Source organism: Salmo salar, chromosome ssa17 (assembly GCF_905237065.1).
Source record: "Salmo salar chromosome ssa17, Ssal_v3.1, whole genome shotgun sequence".
Classification (NCBI taxonomy): Eukaryota; Metazoa; Chordata; class Actinopteri; order Salmoniformes; family Salmonidae; genus Salmo; species Salmo salar.
Genome location: NC_059458.1, coordinates 83,743,148 through 83,745,647, shown reverse-complemented (window position 1 = coordinate 83,745,647; position 2,500 = coordinate 83,743,148). Strand labels below are relative to the sequence as shown.

Below are 2,500 nucleotides of genomic sequence, written 5' to 3'. Positions count from 1 at the left end.
AAGCCACTAGCCACAGGTCTCTCTCTCCCTCTCTCTTCCCTCTCCAGGCCGGTCTCGGGGTAAACCACAGCATTCTCCAGCCCGTGAGAAACACCCAGAACCAAGCTGCTCCATCCTCCTCCAACCATCCTCCTCTGTCCAATACATAAACCTGCCATAGCACAGTGATTTACTCCCTGTATACCACTCTCCTACGCTCCTCTGGTTACTAACAATGTGGCATGATGGAATGAGATGGAGGATGGAAACAGAGGGAGGGAGGGAGGGAGGGAGGGAGGGAGGGAGGGAGAGCACTATAAGGAGAACATAGGACTGTTCATTTTTCATAGCTTTCATTGTTACAGTAGGTTATATACTTTTAAACACACACACACACTAACGTTACACACACACTAACGTTTACAAACACACGTGCGCACACACACACAGTGGGACACTAGGTCAATATCTGTAAATACTGAGACTACTATCAGTGGTCTTCTCTGATTCCTTGTTTCTCTCTCTCTCTCCCTGTGTGTCTTCAACTCTCCCCTACACAACCTCATTATCTACATTCACTGTCCTGTCTCCTTCCCTCCTCTCCCCCTCCTTTCTCCATCTCTCTCTCTCTCTCTCTCTCTCTCTCTCTCTTTCTCACTCTCACCTTCTTTGTCTCCTCTCACCACTTCACTCCTTCCCTCTCTCATGTTGCCGTGGGATACTGTCCTCTCTCTGCCTGTCATCTCTCACCTCTCGCTCTCCATCCATCTTGTCCACTGTCCATCTGTCTGTCTGCATCACTTCCTCCTGTTGTCTTCGTTCCTTAATTTCCTTGTTTGTGTTTCTTCCTCTGTTTTCTTCCTCGTATCGGTGTTTTCTCCCCACACTCATCCCTCTCTCTGTCCCTCTCTGTCCCTCTCTGTCCCTCTCTCTGTCTCTCTCTGTCCCTCTCTCTGTCCCTCTCTCTGTCCCTCTCTCTGTCCCTCTCTCTGTCCCTCTCTCTGTCCCTCTCTCTGTCCCTCTCTGTCCCTCTCTGTCCCTCCCTGTGTGTGTGTGTGTATCATCTTTGTGGCAGATGGAGGAGCTGCTTGCGGCCATGGGGAAGGTGAAACTGGAGCTGGAGTCCATGCAAGCCAAGCTGTCCTCTACCCAGCAGTCATTGGCTGAGAAGGAGGCCCACCTGATCACGCTGAGGGCAGAACGCAGGAAACACCTGGAGGAGGTGCTGGAGATGAAGTAAGAGAGATTATATATATACACACCTGACCACGCTGAGGGTAGACAGACACGCCGTTTTATTCATGATGTCCCTCCGTGGACTGCTTTATGTTACATTAGAATATTGTGCTGTTATTTATTGTGTTGATTCCATCTTTAAGCCTCAGTGGCTTTGGGAAAATAGCTGACATATTGTCATTTAGTTTTATAGAAAATAAGCAACTCTTAGTTAATAATCATTGTGATGCTTACGGAAGGACTGGGTGACCTGAATCCTGTCTGGTTGTGTCCTGTCTCATCAAGCCCTGTTCTGTTCTGTTCAGCCTTGTGTCTCAGACCAGATCTCCTTGGTTGTGTCCTGTCTCATCAAGCCCTGTTCTGTTCTGTTCAGCCTTGTGTTTCAGACCAGATCTCCTTGGTTGTGTCCTGTCTCATCAAGCCCTGTTCTGTTCTGTTCAGCCTTGTGTCTCAGACCAGATCTCCTTGGTTGTGTCCTGTCTCATCAAGCCCTGTTCTGTTCTGTTCAGCCTTGTGTCTCAGACCAGATCTCCTTGGTTGTGTTCTGTTGTTTACACAGCAGACTAGCTGTGGATTCAGAGTTGTTGTTTTTAGGGTTCTGTTGGCTTGTTTACATCATCTAGTTGAGCCACATGGCCATGACATCATACAAGGTCCTCCCCCACCTCTCTCTTTTCCCCTCATTTTCTCTGCTCTCTTTCACCCCCCATCCTTCTCACTCACTCTTCTTTCTCTGTACTCTATTTCCCTCTCTCTCTCTCTCTCTCTCTCTCTCTCTCTCTCTCTCTCTCTGTCTCTCTCTCTCTCTCTCTCTCTCTCTCTCTCTCTCTCTCTCTCTCTCTCTCTCTCTCTCTCTGTCTCTGTCTCTGTCTCTCTCTCTCTCTCTCTCTATGTCTCTCTCTCTCTTCTCTCTGTCTCTATGTCTCTCTCTCTCTCTCTCTCTCTCTCTCTCTCTCTCTCTCTCTCTCTCTCTGTGTGTCTCTCTCTCTCTCACACACTAGTATGTTGTAAATGGTGTGTAGTGTATGTAGTGGGTAAATGGTGTGCTCATCTCTCTCTCTCTCTCTCTCCTATATGTGAAGAGTAACTCATCCACTCTTCATAGGTCTTCATCCCAAAGTCATGGGAGAGGAGGAAGAGTTTTCCTCTCTCTTTTCCTATTTTCTGCTCTCTCTCCCTCCATCTCCCCCCAAGCCCCTCTCTCTCCGTCCATCTCCCCCAAGCCCCTCTCTCTCCCTCCATCTCTCCCCAAGCCCCTCTCTCTCCCACTGTGGGCATATTGACA

General features: G+C 48.8%; 1 protein-coding gene across 1 annotated transcript in view; it reads left to right on the top strand.

Annotated features, from left to right (window-relative positions):
- LOC106599296 (ELKS/Rab6-interacting/CAST family member 1) overlaps positions 1-2,500 on the top strand; it is a 678,087-nt gene that overhangs the window by 398,097 nt on the left and 277,490 nt on the right. The window contains 1 exon segment of the mRNA XM_045700260.1: positions 1,055-1,215. Coding sequence (XP_045556216.1) covers positions 1,055-1,215 — 161 coding nt within the window.